Source organism: Mesocricetus auratus, unplaced genomic scaffold (assembly GCF_017639785.1).
Source record: "Mesocricetus auratus isolate SY011 unplaced genomic scaffold, BCM_Maur_2.0 Super-Scaffold_100037, whole genome shotgun sequence".
Classification (NCBI taxonomy): domain Eukaryota; kingdom Metazoa; phylum Chordata; class Mammalia; order Rodentia; family Cricetidae; genus Mesocricetus; species Mesocricetus auratus.
In genome coordinates this window covers 12,225,630-12,246,677 of record NW_024429215.1, presented here as the reverse complement: position 1 = coordinate 12,246,677, position 21,048 = coordinate 12,225,630, and the positions used below count along the sequence as shown (strand labels likewise).

General features: G+C 36.7%; 1 protein-coding gene across 1 annotated transcript; it reads left to right on the top strand.

The window, feature by feature from the left end:
* Nucleotides 1-1,690: 1,690 nt before the first annotated feature.
* LOC121135329 (vomeronasal type-2 receptor 116-like) lies at nt 1,691-15,624 on the top strand. The gene is made up of 6 exons (XM_040733856.1): nt 1,691-1,893; nt 7,110-7,401; nt 7,744-8,544; nt 11,036-11,263; nt 12,386-12,509; nt 14,717-15,624. The coding sequence occupies exons 1-6, from the start codon at nt 1,691-1,693 to the stop codon at nt 15,622-15,624; spliced, it is 2,556 nt and encodes an 851-aa protein (XP_040589790.1).
* The last annotated feature ends 5,424 nt before the right edge of the window (nt 15,625-21,048 follow it).

Genomic DNA, 21,048 nt, shown 5'->3' with positions numbered 1-21,048 from the left:
CAGTTTTTTTCCTTAATGAGATTTTATGTAATTCATTTGAAACACTTAAGTAACTTACTTCTTTTTAAATACAGACTATTGGGTTATATCTTTCCTGCCCAGTATGTCTCCAGTGACAGATTTAAACATAGCAGTGTAACAATGAGAAAATATAGACATTTATATAAAGGACCCAAAGAAAAGCAGGTACCAAGGATCTGTGCTTTCTGAATCAAAAAATCCACACCTAGAATGCTCTGTGTCTGTAATGCCTACAACCAAATAGATTCAAAGGCTTTATGCATGTTGACTGATATTTGAATCATGGTGATCAGTCTTTCCAGCTACATGAGGTCCAAAAATTAAGAACTTATTCATACTGTTCACCTCATAAAATAACCCAATTTAAATCACAGTCTCAGGTATCAGGACTATTGTTATCTTAAAAGAAACATCTAGAAGCAAAAACTATTGAGCCACTTATAACCTCTATCAAGATAAAGAAATTTCAAATCCCAGTGACAGTCACAAAGTAGAAATGTTGTATTCAGAAGTTTCTCATTTATACACAGTAGATGGAAATGCATGCCAGTCATTAGGTCAGAAACTACCTGATATATTCAACTTTGTGACTTAGGCTAGGTAAACTAGTAAAATGAAACCTATGTGAAAGTATGTCTGAGATTTAGTTATTTGTGCACATGTGAAATTGTTCAAACATTAAATTTACAATCATGGCCCTTTGTACTCTTCACATTACCTTCATTTAAAATATTCAGAATGAACATTTCATACATGATGAGTGGAGTATACAAGCGCTTGTTTATTTTATTTGAGGAAAATGGACGTGGAGCTTTCAATACTATACATTTATGAAAGAATAAATAGCGCCTCAAATCTCATTATCTTGATATAGGAGGGATCATGATATCACAGTGAATGGAAGATTTAAGATTGAAAAGTACACACAATAGCCCAGTAGATCAGAGTTCAAAAACCAAACAGAAACCCTTCTCTCATCATGTATTGAGCCATTTTCATTTTAAATTCATGAAGTTTACTATCAGTTTCCTAGGAAGGTGAAAGAAAATATTTTGGATTACAGTGTGACATGAAATAAATATTGCTATGCAGACATGCAAGATTTGCACAAAAAGTGATTTCAGATTCCTCCAAGCCATTGCCAAGCTATATCCGCATAGGTGATAATCAGTTTTAATGAACAGGGTTTTCCACTGATTTTCCCTGGGACAGTCCTGTTGGATCTATTTCAGGATGTTTTCCCACTCATCTCCCTTGGCATCCTCCCTTGCAAGGTCCTTGCATCATCCTAGTTCAATGTCTTGTGTATCATTTGCAGTAGAGAGCTCTAGGCAGGTCAATTCAAGATGAGTCATCCCTGGGGTCTTGCTGTATGTCCTCTTAGATGAAATCATAGTGCCTGTGGTTCAAGATCCCAAATGTCATTTGAAGCTTGTTATTATCTTGAATGCAGGGTCTCATATGTGAAGTCTCAAGGAGAAATGTATTCAAAAATTCTCCATGGAATGTAGATGAGGCTTATCAAAAGAATTGTCATAAGAATGATGACTTCAGGCACCCACAATATTACAACCCCTTGGGTTCACAAACAAATGAACTCTATATGTAGCTGCTGAAAACAAAGGTATCTATGTGCCACATACTTAGACTGTGATTGATAGTTCTTTCTATGATGTTCTCTTTGATTTTTCTTTTCTGGTTCCTGCAAAGTCTTGTTCCCTTTTACTCCTTTAATTCTTCTCAATGCTATTCAAAAGAACAAAGGCATTTATATCACGATGGAAATGTGGTGATTGCTATATTTGTTCCACTTTATGATTGTGTTCATGACCACCCAATTAATTTTACAGGTGACAGAAATATTCATACCAGGTAAGTGGTTTCAAATTTTATTCCTCTTAATTACTCAAATTTCATTGTCCTTAAGTAAGTTTGGATTGACATAAATTTAATTTTTTTCCCACCCTGTTATCCCCTCTCGTGTACTCACAAAGCTCTTTCTCACGTATGTCGTCCTGTTCCATTTTCTCTCCTCTCAAAGAAAAACATTGTTTTTAATCCATGTTATTTTACACATTTGATATTCTCAATCTCTCTGCATTCTTTGCAGTTCGTTCAGCTGTCTAGAGTTGGGATATTTACACACTTTTCTCTGCAGATGGAATATCTTGCAATTTGAATTGTTGTTTTGAGCCATTTTCAAAGTGCAGTTATTCTCCATTCAGAAGAAATGATGCCAGTGATCACAGTGACTACAGAGTCCCTATGTGATGATTGCAGAGTGACAGGGAATGGCTGTGCTGTCTGCTGATGATTAATTAGCAAGTCAGAATGTGAGACTCTGGAGTTGGGAGATCTTCTACTTAAAATGCTTCAAAATGATTTACAACATTTCGCTATGATTTTCATTAACAACCTTTTAGATTCTTTCAATTTTGCACCATTTGTTCCACTTCATTTATGTTTTCTGATTATTTAAACTGGGTATGGATATTTTCTGGAGCTCACATAGATGCTGATTGTGAACTCTCACAGTAGTGTCCTAGTTTTGTTCCTTTTATAGTAGAGGACAGTGGCAGTTAAGTTAGTAAAATGTCTCATACTCAACTGTCAAGAAATACCTACACAGACTTTATTATGAAGAAAGTAAGATCTCTTTAATTAGATGCAAAATTACTGTAGCTGCAAGATCCATGAGACCTGAGATTGAGAAAAATAGTTTATACTGAATTTTAACAGAAGTCTGGAAAATGGAAATACAGAAGAAAGGCACATAGACAAGTACAAGTGAGGATAAATTTAGGTCCTTGTGATGTGTTTGTCTTTGTGCTGAAACGTTAGTGAGGTGATAAGTACACAACACAGGGATTGTAGAGTAGGAGATATGATCAGAGATGAAAAGTTGATAGATTAATTATGTTTTGACACTTAGTCTGTAATAGACACAGAAAATATGGTGACAGAATTTCATTTACAGTAAGGTGCCTATGTGTCCATATGTGAAAAATGGGTTTATTTTGTCTTTTGCCCTCTTATACATGTTCTTTCTGAAAATCATAAAAAAGGACATGAAATGTGTGGCCAGGAATATATTCATTATGATAATTTTTTTCTTAATCTCTAAGTATATTTTATGTTTGTGAATCACAATTTAAAAGATAAGTAAACATATATATATATGTACTTTTATATATATACACACATATATTTTATTACACATTTATTAATATTTTTATTGTAATACAGTATATATGAAAAATATACACTTTCAGATTAATGCTAGTTTATACATATTAGCAGAATTGCTAAATTTCTGATCAGGTATATTTTAAAGACATTTTGTGAATGAATGGTATTATCCCTTGTGAGAGGTTACAGTCAATTTCTGGAATTATGTGCGACCATTATTTTTCATATTTAGTTGAAGGCATATTTGACAGGACAAGTCCAAGTGCCATTTTAATAATGCAACTACAAGAGTTTCCAGATATATAATTCACTCAATGAATAGAGGGTGACCTCCTCTTTACATTGTCTAACTGATATTTAAACGAGTATTTAATTTTCATAGTAAATGAACCAGACAATAAAATTAATGATTTTGAACTGTATTATTGGGTATGATACTGTCTGTTTATCATTGCTAAGAATTTGGCTCTGCTCTTAAAGTTGCTTTTTGAAAATTCTTTTTGAAATTCTATAAAAACTTAACACCTGAAATTAAACAGGTTGTAAGGTTATTAGATAATATGTTTACTAAGGAAAAAAGCTCATAAAAATAATCAATTACATATAGATTGTGTAAATTTTATTTATCCACAAAATAAAATATGGGTAAATTGTTTGTTCTACACTATTAACAATTAGCAAGTTACATTCACAAGTTACTTGGGATCTATATAAATGATCCTCTTCTTAAAATTTTATAAAAGTACTCCATAATGATGTGTAAAGCTGCCTCTGTCTGAGGAATGAGTGGGGGGTGGAGTGAGGAGATACTGGGGAGTGTGGGAGGACTGGAGGAAGAGGAAACTGGGATAGGTATTGAAAATGAGATTGTTTTTAAAAGTTCTATAAAATTGTTTTAATGCCTTTATAGATGATTTACATGAAAGTACTATGCAATAGAAGCTGTTTACTCAATTATTATTACTCCCATGTTTCAATGGGAAAGCTGCTGCTACACAATAGGAAATGGGTTTAAGGAATAGTAGAACAAAAATATTTTGACAGATTTTTGCTAATGATGAAAGCCCAAAGCTAAATTTTGGAACAAATGACATTGAGTTTTCTGTCCTTATAGACACCAAAACTCATGTATCTGTAATGGCTCACAACACTTAAAATTCCAACCAGCCTATACAAAAAGTCTCTATTCAAATTTTGGACATTGGATCCTTATCTCAGGTAAAACAGAATGTAGAATATAATAAATATATAGGGCCTGAAGTGCAAATAAAGATATGAAAGCCTTATTAAAGATGTAATCATAGTCCAAAGGTGATGCTTGTTAAACAGAAGGGGATATGAGTATGACTAAGGATAAACTCCATAATGCTCAACTAACTTTAAAACTTTTAAACACTAATGAAACAGGGACAACTGCTCTAGAATTTTTTTCTATTTTGGAAAACCTCATTTTTAATTTAATTTTTTATTTAAATTTTAAATAGTTTGCTTCACATGTCAATCCCAGCTCCCTTTCCCTCCCTTCCTCCCACACCTCCCACCAACCCCCCCCCAGCATCCCCCACTATCCCCACTTCCTTCCACATAGGGGATATCCAGAGTCTGTCATTCCACTCAGGGCAGGGTCCAGGCTCTCCCCTAAGAGTCCAGACTGAGAGTCCATTCCTCTTTGTGTTATGGACACAGAAGTCCATTTGTATTCCAGGGATAAATATTGATCTACTGGCCAGGGCTCCATAGGTTTTCCAGGCCTCCTCACTGACTCTCACACTCAGGGTTTCTGGATCAGTCCCATGTTGGCCTCCCAGCTGTCAGTCTGGGGTCCAAGAGCTCCCCCTTGATCAGATCAGCTGTCTCTGCTGGTTTTGCTAGCCCATTCTTTGCCCATGTGGTCATTTCTGCTCTCTCATTCTGTCACTGGGTTCCATGGGTTTAGCTCAGTGTTTAGCTGTGTGTGTTTGCCTCTGCTTCCATCAGTCACAGCATGAAGGCTCTAGGATTGCATATAAGGTAAATATCAAGTTCATTAACTTGAATTGGCATTTAAGGTAGCCTCTACACTATTGCTTAGCTTGCCAGTTGATGTCATCCTTGTACATCGCTAGAGGTCTCACTGGTGGCAGATCTTCCTTCAAACTTATAATGACTCAGTCTACTATGGTATTTTTGATTATGGTTAAAAAACTGGTTAATTATGCCAGCCTGTGTAAAAACAGGTAATGTGTTAAGATGGGGCTGAGGGTATGCCTATGTTTCCACAAGAGATAAAAGGCTCTGAACACCATCAGAACTGATAAAATCTGTCATGAGAAAGAGCAATCTCTTGTATGTTTAAGCTGCTGAGATACCTCAGGGAAAGAAAAGATAGGGAAGGCCTTTGCAGCAGACAGCCAATCCACACAACTGTGGCCAGCATAGCACATAGCATCTGTGTGACAAAAGAGAGGCACACACTTGAGTCTGTCAGAAACCTTGGAATGCTCAAACCTTGTACGTGGCTATGCTACAGGTGGTGTCTGTGTCGATAACAGGGACTGATCATAGTTAATGGGCCTGTATTCCCAATCATCCAATTAGCTCAATGGTTAAGTTGGACAGATATGGATAACCCTGTGTTGGTTAATGATCTTCTTGTCTACCTGGTCCTTATGAATAGTGAGGTCCTGCTCAGCCAATGGAGGAGGGTACAGAGATCAAAAATTACACTTTAGGAGTGCAAAGAATTACTATTTGTATGGTAAATTGAATTCAGTGCCTAAACATAACCAGTCAAATATGTATTCAATAGTAACATGATCAGCATTTTAAGTTTTATATACGTTATGCAACTGGTTTTTTAAGGACATGGGATTAATGCTGCTAGTTCTGCAAATCTCTTCTGTTGTTTATGGGTTACCAGTAAGGAATCTGACTGGGTACATTAGCAACAATTTAAGAGAGAGAAACCTGGAGTGCTAATTAACATTTCTCATGGAGACAGTATTGACTAGAACCCTCATGGCTTCTTTGAGGAAAATTTTCTCACTTAGAGAAGATGATGATGGTATAAAAGATATGTGTGTAATAAACTAGGCTTTATTTTCTGTTCAAGTTGAACTCACCTGCAGGGTAAAATATTCACATTCACCATCAAACCATTCAAGGTTGTTGTGTAATCCACTCTGCTAAGTAGTTAGATACATAGTGAAGGCATAGAGAATGAGGAAAGCAGATGAGAGAAAATACAGTATTGAGAACACAAAACCCCAAAACTTTAGTTATGACTATAGACTGTTAATCTATAGGAAAATTACTCAGTCATTGTGCTCGTTGTTGTATGGTTCTCAGAAATGAGAAGGGCATGGTAGAGGTGAAAGGTTGTTAAAAGAGCTATGCTTGGATGGGAGATGTTTAAACCCCTCCCAGGAGCAGATCTTAATGTTGCTTTTAGATTGCTGCATGCAACTCAGGAAAACATCAATATAAAGCTCATTTATCCTTAATTAGAACAACTCAAAGGCTTCAGTCTCTCCATCTATGTACAGACAGAGAGAATGTGGCGTGGAGGTCTTGGGGTGTTATAATACAGGACAGGGGAGACTTTCAAGATGCAAGTTTCCATCTGCTTGTTATTTCACTTAAGCATCAAAGAATCGGGTTTTGTATGTGCTTCTACTTACCAGGAGATTCCATGGATGATATTCCTTCAAGTCAACTTTCCTGTCCAAGAATTTTAGCTCCATCTGAGGCTTTGGGGTAATTAAAATCTCCACTTACTATATACCATGACATTCAGATAATAACAATTACTGTGATTAAAAATTATTGTTTTTAAATAAATAACATAGAAAGTATGACAACCATTGCATCATACTGTTATATGAGTATCATTCATAAATATTGATAATCATTCTCTGCAGTTTCAGGACCATTGCCTACCAGTATTTTTTGTCCTTCATATTTGCCATTGAGGAAGTCAACAGAAACATGCACATTTTACCCAACACATCTCTAGGATTTGACCTCTACAATGTCAACAGCAATCAATGGGATACTTTGGAGGCACCTTTTCTTTGCCTCACAGGAACGGGAATAATGATTCCCAATTACACATGTAGAAGACAGAAGAATGTTGCTGCTCTACTTACAGGAGCATCATGGACAGCATCTGCACATATTGGGAGACTATTGAGTCTCTACAAATATCCACAGGTGAGGAACAAGAAACCTGTGTTACACTGCAGACATTTCAGGTATATATTAAAATGTACAAAAATGAGAATATGTAATTATCAGTTGAAGAGAATAAATTTGTTTATAAAGCCTCAGATACTTGGCTGGAGATAGAAAGTAGGAAGAGTTTGGATATATATTATGTGGGTAGAAGTTGCTGCATTTTGTGAGGTATTATCTATAAATATCTTCAAATCAGCATAGGAGTTAAAGCACAAGGAGTAGAAGTTAAACTCCACCAAACCAAAGTGCTTAATTGGGTTTAGGATTGTGTTCTATTTTAATATTTTCATTCTTGTTTCTATTGGAAATTTTCTTCAGGTTTCTTTTGGGTCATTTGACACTATCCTGAGTGACAGATGCCAGTTCTCTTCTCTCTACCAGACAGCACACAAGGACACGTCTCTGCCACATGGCATTGTCCTTTTGATGCTGCATTTCAACTGGACATGGGTAGGACTGGTTATCATAGATGACCACAATGGGGCTGAGATTCTCTCAGATCTGAGAGGAGAGATGGACAGGAACCATGTGTGTGTAGCTTTTGTAGAAATGATTCCAGACAATGTGGCTTCCTTTTACTTCAATTCTGTAACGATTTCCCAGATCATGATATCAACTGCAAATGTGGTTATCATTTATGCTGACAATGAATATTTAAGTGGTATAATCTTACATATAGCATACTATTTAGTAAATTGGAAAGTCTGGGTCATGAAGTCACAATGGGATCAAAATGTTGGTACTTTTATTTTCATGTTGGATTCATTACACGGGAGTCTCATTTTTGCACATCATCATGTTGAGTTTTCAGATTTTAGGAAGTTTATTCAGACATACAACCCTTCCAAATACCCAGATGACCATTACCTTGCCCTTGCTTGGAATACACACTTCAATTGCTCCTTTTCTGGACCTGATTGCAAAATTCTTGGTAACTGTCTACCCAATGTTTCCTTGGAAATGTTGCCTAGAATTGGCTGGGAAATGGACATGAGTGAAGAGAGTTACAACATATTCAATGCTGTATATGCCGTGGCTCACAGTCTCCATGAAATGAACATCAAACAAGTGCAAAATAATCCCCAAGGGAATGGGGAGGTATATACTAACCCATGGGAGGTAATTTTCACTTTTTATATTGTAAGAATAGCACTGTGAAAAAGTAAGATTTTATTTTTTATTTAAATTAGAAACAAGTTTGCTTCACATGTCAATCCTAGCCACTCTCCATCCCCTGACCCCACCAAACCACCCACTCCTAAGAACAAAGCCCCCTGAGCTCCCCAGGATTTTTGAGGTTATCCATTGAGGATGTCCAAAATCTATTATATCATCCAGGGCAGGGCCTAAACCCTCACTCAAGTGTCAAGGGCTCCCAAAATCCATTCATACACGAGGGATGAATACATAGATTGCCAAGGTCTCCTCACTGACACCCACATTCAGGGGATTTGGATCAGTACCATGCTGGACTCTCAGCCATCAATCTGTGTTCCATAGGCTCCCCCTTGTTCAGGTAATCTGTTTCTGTGGGTTTCTCCAGCCTGGTCCTGACCCATTTGCTCATCACTCCCCCCCTCTATGACTGAGTTCTAGGAGTTCAATAAAGTGTTCAGCTGTGGGTGTCTGCCTATTCTTCCATCCATTAAGACTCTAGGATGGCATATAAAGTAGTCATCAATCTCTTTTTCAGGAAGGGCATTTAAGGTAGTTTCTCCACTATTGCTTGTTTGCCACTTAGTGTAATCTTCGTAGATCTCTGGAAATCTCTCTAGTGCTAGATCTCTCCTCAAATCTACAATGATTCCCTCCATTATGGTATCTCTCATCCTTCTCTCCTCTATTCTTCCTCCAGCACAACCTTCCTACCTCCCATTTACTTTTCTCCCCTCCTAATATATGTCTTTTGTGACCAGGTTACCTCATTCAGGATGGTTTCTGCTAGTTTCATCCATTTGCCTGCAAATTTCAAGATTCCATTTTGCAAATGTACCACAGTTTCTATCCATCTTAGAATGAGGGGTTTCGAGTTGGCTTCCAGGTTATGGCTATTACAAAAAAATTCTGTTAGGAACATGGTTGAATAGATGATCTTATTGTATGAAAGATATTTTACATTGTTTGTGGCTATTGTAAAGAGTGATGTTTGTGTGATTTCTTTCTGAGCACATTTACTGTCTATATATATTGTAGGGCTACTGGATTTTTTTTCATTAATCTGTATTCTCTCACTTTTCAGATCGTTTTTATCAGTTGTAGGAGTTCCCTGGTAGAATTCATTGGGTCACTTAAGTAGACTGTCATATCATCTGCAAATAGTCAAAGTTTTCTTCTTCCTTTCCAACATGTATCCCTTGACCTCTTCCCGGGGAATCACATGGCAACTCCCCAAATTTGACTACATTTTCGAGAATCCTCCTCAACTCCTGATCCCACCTATTTTGCTTCCCTATTGGCCAACAGTGCTTTACTCATCAACTAATAAGAACATATACACAGAAGGACATCCTCATCATTATTTAGTTCCTAAGATTCTGTCTTCCATTTTTTGTATTCTGTTGGTTATACTTTCATCTGTATTTACTGATGATTTACCCAGCTTTTCTATTTCCAGCATGCTCTCAGTTTGTGTTTTCTTTATTGCCTCTATTTCAGTATTCAGGTGTTGAACTGTTTGAACAGTTTTCTTCATTTGTTTTGTTTTTCATGGATTTCTATGCATTCTTCAAGAGATTTGTTGATTACTTGCATGTTTTTGGTTTGTTTTTTCTTCTCTTTCTTTAAGAGATTTTCCCTTATCTTGTTTGAGGGTCTGTCATTTTCATGAGGTTGTTTTGAAGGTCATTCTTTTCTGATTCATCTGCGTTGGGTTGTTCAGTACTTGTTGGTGTATAGCCCCAAACTGAGGTTATAAAAACACTCAGCATATTATTTTACACGGCAGAGATTTTGCCAAAGAGCACCTGAGAGACAGTATGCATTTTACTAACTAGAATTTGTTGTAGACAAATATGCCATTGTTCCTGATGAATGGATACACATATGTAGGTTTAAATGTATATATGCCATTATCTACTTTGTGTTACAATTAACGTCAGAATTTTCTCTTTATCATATAATAAATTTAAACCCCATTGTCTCTATGAATATTTCAGAACAGTAATTGTGGAACTAGACTCTAAATGTTCAAATTTACTAGATCCTCAAAGGTAAACTTCTGAGCTCATGTTTCTGTTACCTAACTGACCATCTGACCATTTTCTTACAGTTTAGATATAGACACCACAATTTACAAGTGGAAACTGTGAGTAGTGGCTAGCACTTCATGAAGTTGGAAATTTGACAGAATTTCTTCTCTCTCTCTCTCTCTTTCTGTGTGTGTGTGTGTGTGTGTGTGTGTGTGTGTGTGAATCCTATTTTCTGAATGTGATTGGCAGTCTAGAAACATGATGATATGTTCATTTTTGTTCTTCATTCATTAAAATGTTGCAAGGTTGATACAGCTTGAAATCAATGCCAGGTATTTAGGTTAGTGAGACACATTGCTTCATTGTATTGTGTTTAATGTTTCTGGGAATGAATTCATCATCAGATTTTGCATTTATTTTAGCTTAATCACTTTCTCAACAATATGCATTTCAATAATTCTGCTGGAAAAACTGTGGTTCTGGACCCAGAAAGGAAATTAGATACAGAATATGATATTGTCAACCTCTGGAATTTTCCACTTGGTCTCACACAAAAGATGAAAGTTGGAACATTTTATCCAAAAGCTCCACAAGGCCAAGAGATGTTTTTGTCTGATCATATGATACAGTGGGCCACAGGATTTACAGATGTGGGTTGGATCTTATCTCATTGCTTTGATCTCAATCAATAAACATTAATTTGTGGATGTTATGCCTTTTAGTTCCTTACTCAGTACCCATCTGTTTGCACAAAACTACTGTCATCTGAAGAATTATTTTGTCCCTTATTCTGATTAATGGGATTATTTTTAAATCCTTTTTTCCTATGGGCTCTTATTTCCAGTCATAAATCCAGTGTCTATCCATTCCCATTTCATCCATGTGCTGAAACAACCTGACAAGAGCATTATTTTAACTCCCAGATTAGGTAATGTAAGTTTATAGACATTTTGCTTTCAGGTACCTGGAATTGTAAAATAGCATAGAGGACACATGATCATAGGTTAGTTATGTGTCTTCCTGCTGAAAAAGCAAGCAATTTATCAAAGAACTGAACCCAACATAACCCAACCCAACCTAACCAAACCAAAAACCAGGCAGACCAAAAGTAAGAACATAGTCTTCTGTTGGTCACACTTGGTGATAGCAGTTCATAATGATTCAAACAATCATGTAGGCAAGAGACTGAAAAGTTGAGTCAATTTACTTTTTCAGAAGGTAGTAGATATTGGTGAATACTGCTCTTCACATCCCTTTTTGGTTTCCATTCAGTAAACAACAACAGCCAATAAAAAGGTGCTACCTATTATAATATATGTCTTCTCACTTCAAGTACCTTAATGTAACCATCTTTCACACAAAGTGAGCAAGCCTCTTTTGTAATTCTGAATCAGCCAAGCTTAAAAATATATATTAAGCATCACCATTGGGAAACAAAGATGCTTACAGCAGCTGTCGGGAGGTAGACAATAGAATCACCATGACATTAGAAATGTCCCATTAGACATATACACAGTAACCTAAATTTTTCTTATGTTTCCCTACCTCTAACATTTCCACACTTGTTCATATTTATGTTGTCTTAGGACAACATTTGATTAAATATATTGAGCTTCATACCATATCGTATATTGAAACAGAAAACAGCGATGCATGTTGCATATATATATATACATATATATGCCATTATAGTGTTCAGTATTGGAAAATACCATTTTCATTGTTTTAAATTGCAAACTCTTGAATATTTTCACCATGTATTTAATTCTCAGCTTCCTCGCTCTGTGTGCAGTGAGAGCTGTTTTCCTGGATTCAGAAAATCTGCCCAGGAGGGGAGGCCTCCTTGTTGCTATCACTGTACTCACTGTCCACACAATGAGATTTCCAATGAGACAGGTAAGTGTCATGCTCACTGGGTGACAACTGGGTCTCCACCTGTTTGATAATGTCTTCCTCATGCCTCTTTGTTTGGATCTTTCTCTGTTCTATATACCTTTTTAAAATTCTTACTCCATAGCTTGCTGTATTGTTTGGTGGCTGGCCACTGATGTTCTCCTTTCTTTCTTCTTTTGATTCTTGATTCTCATTTCAAATATGTCTCTTCCTACCTATTGTTTCTGCCTACTGCCACTGCCTATGCATTCTTCTTCCTGTTAATTGCCCATTAATGTCCTTATTATAACAATCAGGAAAAATAACACAGCTTCCTAGCGGTACATACATATAAAATAAAAGAATACAATGTATCTTTACATCATGAAGTAAATATTCCAAAGCATAAACAAATGTAACCCATCTTCATTTAATTTTCCACAATATTATGTGAAACTATATCCAAGGAATAGAAAGTAGGCATTAGACAATTGAAAACAGTGAATGGAATGAGCAGGCTTTGACCCAATGTTTAACATGGAGAGAAAATCAAAGAGGATTCCTGAATCTTAATATAAATATCTAATGAGATTCTTTATATGAAAATTGAAATATTGTGAGTAAAACAATAGCTTTCCTGAACAATCAGATGTGTTAACATTTCCTCATAAGGAGAGAATGTGTTTCAATGTTTTGGTGAGTTTGATTTGCCTACTTGCAAAATGTTTATATTGATCCAAACTATATACACCATCAAAGACTTAATGTGCATATAGAAACTTTTGTACATTGGAGCCATTCTAAGTTGATGCTTATGTTAAATATATTCATTGGAAAAATCTAGAAGCAACAGTATCAAATCCTGCATTGTTGGAGTTTAAGGGGACACTTCAAAATATATCTAGTAAGAAAGAAGAAACTAAAACAAAAGTGCTAAATATTTCAAAACAGTGAATGTCATACTTCAAAGCTTATAGAATAATGTGTAACTATCTTTAAAAATATAAATTTCAGTTTATGAAAAATATTTGTTATGACTTGTATACCCTCTGCTTTTATTAAAGAAGATATAAGATTGTGCTTATGGGCCATACATGCTCAGTTAGAATCAATAGTAAATAAACACACAGGCTGTAGCGGAGACAACTTACCTTGAGAGTGAGAGAGAGGCATGAAGGCAGAGCTGGAAGAAATAACAAATAAATTGCTGATAATGGAGCAAAAGAGAGAAGGCACTAGCAACATGATGAATTCAATAGATCTTTATATCTGAATTTTAAACAAAATTTCAATCTGAAAAATCCACTTTGCAAAAACACTGAATATTTTAATAGAATGAAAATATATAATGAAAATTATGTCATTCATAATTTTGAATTCAAAATGGAACTCAAAAATTAAAACTGATAAAGCATCATTCAATTATTCCACGACCAAATTAGATTAAATGACAGATTGGTACCTACCTGTTAAGCTAATCATTTCTCCCTAGAAAGGAATAAACAGTTTCACAAAAGTGAACTTTTCAAGCTTTGAAAAATCTAATAACTCTCATTCTAACATGCAGTATCAGAGAATCAGCACCCTGGAGAATTCAGTCAATAAACACTATATGAATATATAAATTTCAATATTATGACTGAAAACAATAAATGAAAACAATTAAAAATACATACTTTTTGTACTGAACTCACAGGACAAAATCACACAAGGAAATTCAGATCGAGGTGATACTATGATTATCTTTGATTTATGTGATTTAAATCAGTAATTTGTCAGTATATAAATAAACACAAATCATTACATAGATGAAAATGTATTGAAGTAAGCTAATAAAAAGAGTAGACTTGCAGCCGGGTGTTGGTCGCGCACACCTTTAATCCCAGCACTCGGGAGGCAGAGGCAGGCGGATCTCTGTGAGTTTGAGACCAGCCTGGTCTACAGAGTGAGTTCCAGGACAGCCTCCAAAACAACACAGAGAAACCCTGTCTCAAAAAAACAAAACAAAACAAAAAAAAAGAGTAGACTTGCTTAGTATATGCCCAATAAAAAAAAACCTAGAATGATTAATTAGAGGGCAATTAGGAGTATTCACTATTGAGCACTGATTTACTTGAGTCTGAAACAATAAAAGATGTGTGGGAATATGCCAGAGACCTGGAGCTGGGAAGTGGTTTTGGATACCATGGTAACATGAGCAGAGACTCACAATAACTTTAATTCCTGAGCAGATATGGATCATTGTGTGAGGTGTCCAGTAAGTCATTATGCAAACACAGAGCAGAATCACTGCCTCCAGAAAACAGTGACCTTTCTGGCCTATGAAGACCCTTTGGGGATGGCACTGACCTCCTTGGCCCTGAGCTTCTCTGCACTCACAGCTGGTGTTCTTGTTGTGTTTGTGAAGCACCACCACACTCCCATCGTCAAGGCAAACAATCAGGCTCTCACTTACATCCTACTCATCACTCTGACTTTCTGTTTCCTCTGTCCCTTGCTCTACATTGGCCACCCCAACACAGCCACCTGTATCCTGCAGCAGAGCACATTTGCAGTTCTGTTCACGGTGGCTCTCTCCACGGTCTTGGCCAAAAGTGTTACTGTGGTTCTGGCTTTCAGGATCACATTTCCAGGGAGACTGATAAGGTGTATAATGATATCAAGGGCTCCTAACTTCATCATTCCCATCTGCACCCTCATCCAACTTGTGCTCTGTGGAATTTGGCTGAGTACCTCTCCTCCCTTTGTAGATTCAGATGCTTACTCAAAGCATGGACATATAATTATTATATGCAACAAGGGCTCCACTATTGCCTTCCATTCTGTGCTGGGTTACCACTGTTTCATGGCACTTGGGAGCTACACTATGGCTTACCTGTCCAGGAACCTGCCCGACACATTCAATGAAGCCAAGTTCATGTCCTTCAGCATGTTGATTTTCTTCAGTGTGTGGGTCACCTTCCTTCCTGTCTACCACAGCACCAAGGGGAAACATGTGGTTGCCATGGAAGCCTACTCTATCTTGGTTTCTAGCGTAGGCCTCCTAGGTTGCATCTTTGTCCCCAAGTGCTGTATTATTTTGTTCAGGCCACATAGGAATGTGCTTCATCATGTCAGGAACAAAGTACATTCTAGATGAAAATTTGATTATACAGTTTAGTTCACGGTTTTCTTAATAATATAGAAGACTTCAAATCGATTTAGGTGCAATCCAGTTGACAGAGATAACGCAGCAATGTAATGTTTTATATTTATTTGTTTCATTTATTAATGAATCAATCTTTATTCTCTCATCTTTGAATATTTTTGCATATTTCTCTATATTAGAAAGCTTGGTTTAAAAATATTGTAATTATAGAGGAGATTTGAATAATAAGTATATTGTGGCAAAATAAGTCAAACATGGCAGTTCATTAGAAATTCTAGAATAAGTTAGAATATTAATTTAAAGACCTGACACCATTGTTTCGATATTAAATTCTATAGCATGTCCAGGACAATAGATTAATCTCAGAAGCCTGTCCCAATGTTCTATATTTATCAAATTTCACTGACATGTATCCATTCTTGCATCACCACAAAAAACCCTTCTTCACCAGAGCTAGGATACACTACTTCATCTTGTAACTTAGTCTGTCCCTACTGCTTAAATCTTGTTACAGCCCATTTAAGACTGCAACTTGTCAACTTGTCTCACCAGCATTATTAAAATTTAAATTTGCATAGTAATGAGTGGTACACCTTTGATTTTCTTATTTGTAAATTTCATTTCCCCTTTGACTTACTGCAATGGAGTGTTTTCCATATTTTCTTCCAGCTACTGTCATGATATTGAAGCACAATATATTTGATTTGTTCCCAATGTATAAATGTCAGTAGAATAATTGAACAGAGAGAAAATATATTTTGGTTCACTGTATCAGAAGGTTTAAATATGGTTAAGTGTACTTGGGCCAGTGAACTTGGGCAAAACATCATGCTAGCAGAATATATGAGAAGAGAGATGCTGTTCACTTTTTGGTGGCCCATCTGGTGGGGACAGTCAGTGTAAGACCAGAGACACCTAGGAGAAGATGGGTGACAAGCAGCTCAAAGCACGGATGGCAAGACTATACTTATCAAGACAACAACTTTTATTCATTCCAAGGGGGTTTATATAGGTCCATAGTTGGAAAGTGATGAGGGGAGGTAGTGGGGTGTTGACTGCAGCTACGAGGAAGCTAGCAGGGCAAAAAGGTCAGTGAGAGGGTAGGCCATCCTGGTGATATAAATACAGGTTCAAATTCTATCTTTCACAATCTAGCCTACATTGCTTAAGCCTATCGCCTGAGTGTCTTGGTAATGTTCACTAGGGGTAGTCTTTTACTGATGGATAAGCTGTGAGGCTGTTTCTCACAACATGCTTCATATCTTAAGAGGTGTTATTTCTACAATGTGTCCTGGATAGTGCTAGGGCTGGATTATGGCGGAGTTGCCTGAATTTGTGGTACATGGGGAATTAGAGTGAGAGGTGACATGCAGGGGAATATTAAAGTCACATAGGTCCTTCCATTGTATCCCATTTCCTACATTAGTTTTAACAACACCCTAAGCAATGTCATGAGTATGATGCCAGGCAGTAAAATCATGAGGTTTGAGAGAAGAACGGTCTTCTCTTAATAATACAATGACTTCTACTCTAGAGGGTATTAGGCATCTGTTTACATTTCATTCTTTAGACTGAAATGCAGTGATGCAAAACTTCTAGGCTTACTTTTCCTTACAAGTTTGTAGATATACAGAGAGGACCTTTATTCTTTCTTATCTTTTCAGGCCACAAATGATTTCCCATGGACTCAGTCACACATCTCTGCTTTTGGTCAAAACAATGGGCATGTCTTTAACACCTGTCATGTCTCCTGACAATTTTTTATCATTCATGGAATAAACTTGGTTTTTCCATATAGTGAAAAACAGCTATACCTGAAAGCTCAAACACAGTGTTTACTTATTTGTGTGTTGTAATTTGTGCTATTGTCAATTAGGATGTTATCATACTTCCTTGGAATATATCAGCCACATAAAAATCTAACATTTAGAAAAAATGAAAATAAAACAAATTCTTCAGAAAAAGTACTGAGAATATACAAAGCCAAGCTTTGAAAACAGTTACAGCAGGATCTGTATGGAGCTGCTTCCTGCAAATAGGAATCACTTTTTGTAATCCTTCCATGAACTGAAGAAGTGTAGGATAGAGTATTACATGAATTGAGTACATTGCTATGGTTCCAGTGTAGAGGAAAGGCTTTCTTTTAAATGCTGAAAATACTAAATTCCCTGCCTCTGTTTCAGTACTTGGCTGCCATCTGAAATAACATAGAGCTGTCTTCCATCACAGAGTTTGAAATTCTTTTTAACCAAATTATTGCTCTTTCTTATTATATGCCTGAATGATTCATTTGTAATAACAATAAAATAGAATTAATATTTTGACCAATAAATCAGGCCATTCCTTTTTAATTTGACCTAATTCAGTTTTGTAGGACATGTGAAGCATAAGAAAATTTTGGACCAAAATATTACATAAATGACTCCCAACTGATATTTCTTGTAGACTATCAATGAGATCCTATGACCTTGACCTCATCTGTATGCCTTACCATTGACCATCCTGTATTCCAGGCCCTACAGGAATAAAGAACTGAGCTGTGTTCACAGCTTTCTAGGGCTTTTGCCATCTAAAGTTCTGGTAACTTTGACATTATTACAAAGGACAATATTCCCACGTCCTTTGCAGCAATTGAAACACATTTACAATACCATTTTTTGTATAGTAACATGATTCCCCATCACTGTGATTAAATTCTCTAGGGAAAGCAATTGAGGTAATGGAAAGGCTTACTTGGCTGACACACCCAGTCGACAGCCCATCACTGTGGGAGCTTAGGATACAAGCTCAAGCGAATAACTGGAGGCGAAACCTCATGGAAACATGGTCTCTGGGCTTTCTCTTTTGCTTTGTCCCTGTTTAATGCTCAGCTAACAATCTTTTTCTTTCTCCAGAGGGGGTTTCTCTGTGAACAGTCCCAGCTGTCCTAGAATGCACTTTATAGACCAGCCTAGGCTTGAACTCACCGAGTTCCACTTGCCTTTACCTTCCAAGTTCTGGGATTAAAGGAGCCTCCACTGCCTGGCTCAGCTTTCTTATATAGCAGAGTCCAACTTGCTCAGGGATATTGTCCTGTTCTGTGGAAGAACCTTCCCACATCAATCACAAAGTGACCCAATCTCTCAGAGTCAATGAAACTGGCCCTTGTGATCTGGTCGAGTTATCACCTGAATCTTCATCAGTTGACCCTTGCATGTGTCATGTTAAGTGTTGAAGCAACCTGGGAAACAGACAAACAGAATCTACCACCTCTGGTGTTCTTGATTGCTCGGCTTGCCCGGAGTTCAATAACAGCTATTATTACCAAGTTGGGCTTAAAGACATTAGCATGTCCCCCAGTGTATGTGCAGAGATCAGATGACTAAGGCAACACATGTCTTTCAGCTCTGTACTTCCATCCTAGGGGCAGACAGCATTATACTCTAGGAAAGTTGTGTCTTAATAGAATCTTACCAAGTCCTGGACAGCAGTTGCTGTTCCTCTTCTAAGATAAGGTGTCGCTTGTACTTTATTCCATTACAGTCAACCTTTTCCTAATATATCAGAAATCCTACAGTCAAACATAAGCATCATTAACACATTAACTGTTGTTCAAAAAAGGCTATGAATTAGGACACAATAAAGTGTCTATGGAAGGGAATAGAGGCAGTAAAGACATGAAAGAAATGATATTATTTAATCACCTTAATTATTTGAAAAAGTTTAAACAGGCTTTATGGCCATAATCTCCAAAGCCTATGAATTCCTATTGCAGCACACCAAGTGGTAGTCATACATTTTCTCTCAGGTTGTACATTTTAAATCTGTAAAAGGAAAGGGTTTTTGTTTGTTTGTTTATTTGTTTGTTTTCTTTATATGCATTGTAACATCATGTTTTCCAGTTCAATTTTGGTCAAACTACTGTAACTTCTCTAATATGGTCACATGATAAGTTGAGTTCTTTATCCAGATTCTTGATCCCCAGTTCTGTGAATGCAAGAAATGGCCATTGTAAACATTTAATAATATAAATTTGATTACTTCACTATTTATTTCTAACGTGAGCTACAGTCAAAGGAGGAAAGTTTTCCTGCTCCTCGTTGCCCATCCCTTTTTGTGCTGTATCTCCTACTGCTTTAAAGTTAGACAATGAATGAAGTTCTTACATGGGTGCCTCTTCATTTGTAAGTTTGCAATAAAATCTAGAGAAGTTGGAAGACATTCATTTACTGGCCAATTTTTCCTTCTTAGTAATCAGTTAAGGACTAGTCTTGAGGCATTTGCATGACACGTTTTCCAGCACTGGGCAGAGTAAAAGCAGGCTTAGATGTTCAAAGCAGTTTTTAGCTTCATAGTGTGAGGGAATCTTACACATCAGGAGACAGAATACTCAACAGCACTTGATATAAATGGAATCATATTCATAATGACCTGGGAACAATAGGAAAGAGAAACAAAAAGAGATTAGAACAGTGATATGTTTAAAGAAAATCAAAATTTAAAAGTGAAACAAATAATTGTTTTTGAAAAGATAAAGATAATTTAAAAACCACAGGACTATACATTCTTTAAAAAGTAGAAAACAACTCCCTCGTAGAAGAAACTTCTTGAATAAGGTATTATTTTACCATGTCACTATATGCAATCATACCTGCTAAAATCTGTGGCATGACAGATGCAGTAACAGCTGATGAATATAACCATACCAAGCAGTATTGAATATTTGTACATAGGACAATTTCTTTGTTGGAAATTCTGTATTCAATGATTCAAACTAACCATCCCAAACTGTAGACCCAAATGTGGCCCTCATTCACTCTCATGACATGGATCAATACATGCTGGGAACTTACAAATTCAGTTGTCCTGTCACAATCAGTTACTATTTCATAATGGTGACTCAAGCAGTTGTTTTCCTTCCATGTTTCCCACTACATTATATAAAACAAATTATCTGTCCTATTATGATTTGAATGTAGAAGCTGTGCTCCATACTCAAATTCTTTTCCTGTTAATGAAATGGACAATTGACTATATGACTCAAGTAATTTGAATGGTTACTGGTGGTTGAGTTTCTTTTGTTCATAGGAGTATGTTATTTTTTTCTTTTTCCCATATTTTTATTTAACTTTTTACACATTTAAGTTTCAGTTCCCTCACCCTCCACTACTCCCTCACAACCCCAATCCTCCCAACCCCTCACCCCCACTCCCCCCTGCACTCCCCAGGGAGGGCAAGAGCCTCCATGACAGATTTCTATAGTCACATCATCCCAGGATTGGTCCAGGTTCTTCCTCATGTGTCCAGGCTGAGAAAGCATCACTCCACGTGGAATGAGCTCTCTGAATCTCTGTGTATGTCAGCAATAAATACTGCTCCACTCTCCAAGGTCTCACAGATTGCCAAGGCCTCTTCTCTGAATGTCTGGATCAGTCC